Here is a 307-nt window from a genome sequence, read left to right as displayed (position 1 = left end):
AGTTCTCTCAGTCTTTCCTCATAAGAAAGATGCTCCAGCCCCTTAATCATCTTTGTAGCCTCCACTGAACTCTCTCCAGAAGTTCCCTGTCCCTCTTGAACTGGGGGAAGAGAGTCAAGGCTGTAGCAGACTCTTGAAATTTGAGGAAATGACCAGATTTGTCTGGTAAAGGATGGAGCACCCAGCTGCCAGGCACTGTTTGAGAGATGACAGCTGTGTCCCCTGATGGGGTCTCAGCCCACAAGTCCTGGTGATGCTCCACAGCTTGTCCTCTCTCCCCTTGGGCAGTTCCACCATCGTGACCCTG

The 307-nt window shown here is 51.8% G+C and overlaps 1 protein-coding gene across 1 annotated transcript in view; it reads left to right on the top strand.

Annotated features, from left to right (window-relative positions):
* Nucleotides 1-307, top strand: part of AMDHD2 (amidohydrolase domain containing 2) — a gene marked incomplete at its 5' end in the record, with an annotated part of 6,597 nt that overhangs the window by 4,023 nt on the left and 2,267 nt on the right. Inside the window, one exon of the mRNA XM_010167896.1 lies at nt 289-303. Within this exon, the coding sequence (XP_010166198.1) occupies nt 289-303 (15 nt within the window). The remainder of the gene's footprint in view (nt 1-288; nt 304-307) is intronic.

This window comes from Antrostomus carolinensis, unplaced genomic scaffold, assembly GCF_000700745.2.
Source record: "Antrostomus carolinensis isolate BGI_N321 unplaced genomic scaffold, ASM70074v2 scaffold47745, whole genome shotgun sequence".
Classification (NCBI taxonomy): domain Eukaryota; kingdom Metazoa; phylum Chordata; class Aves; order Caprimulgiformes; family Caprimulgidae; genus Antrostomus; species Antrostomus carolinensis.
Note: the sequence above shows the minus strand (reverse complement) of the source record. Positions and strands in the feature narration are given on the sequence as shown.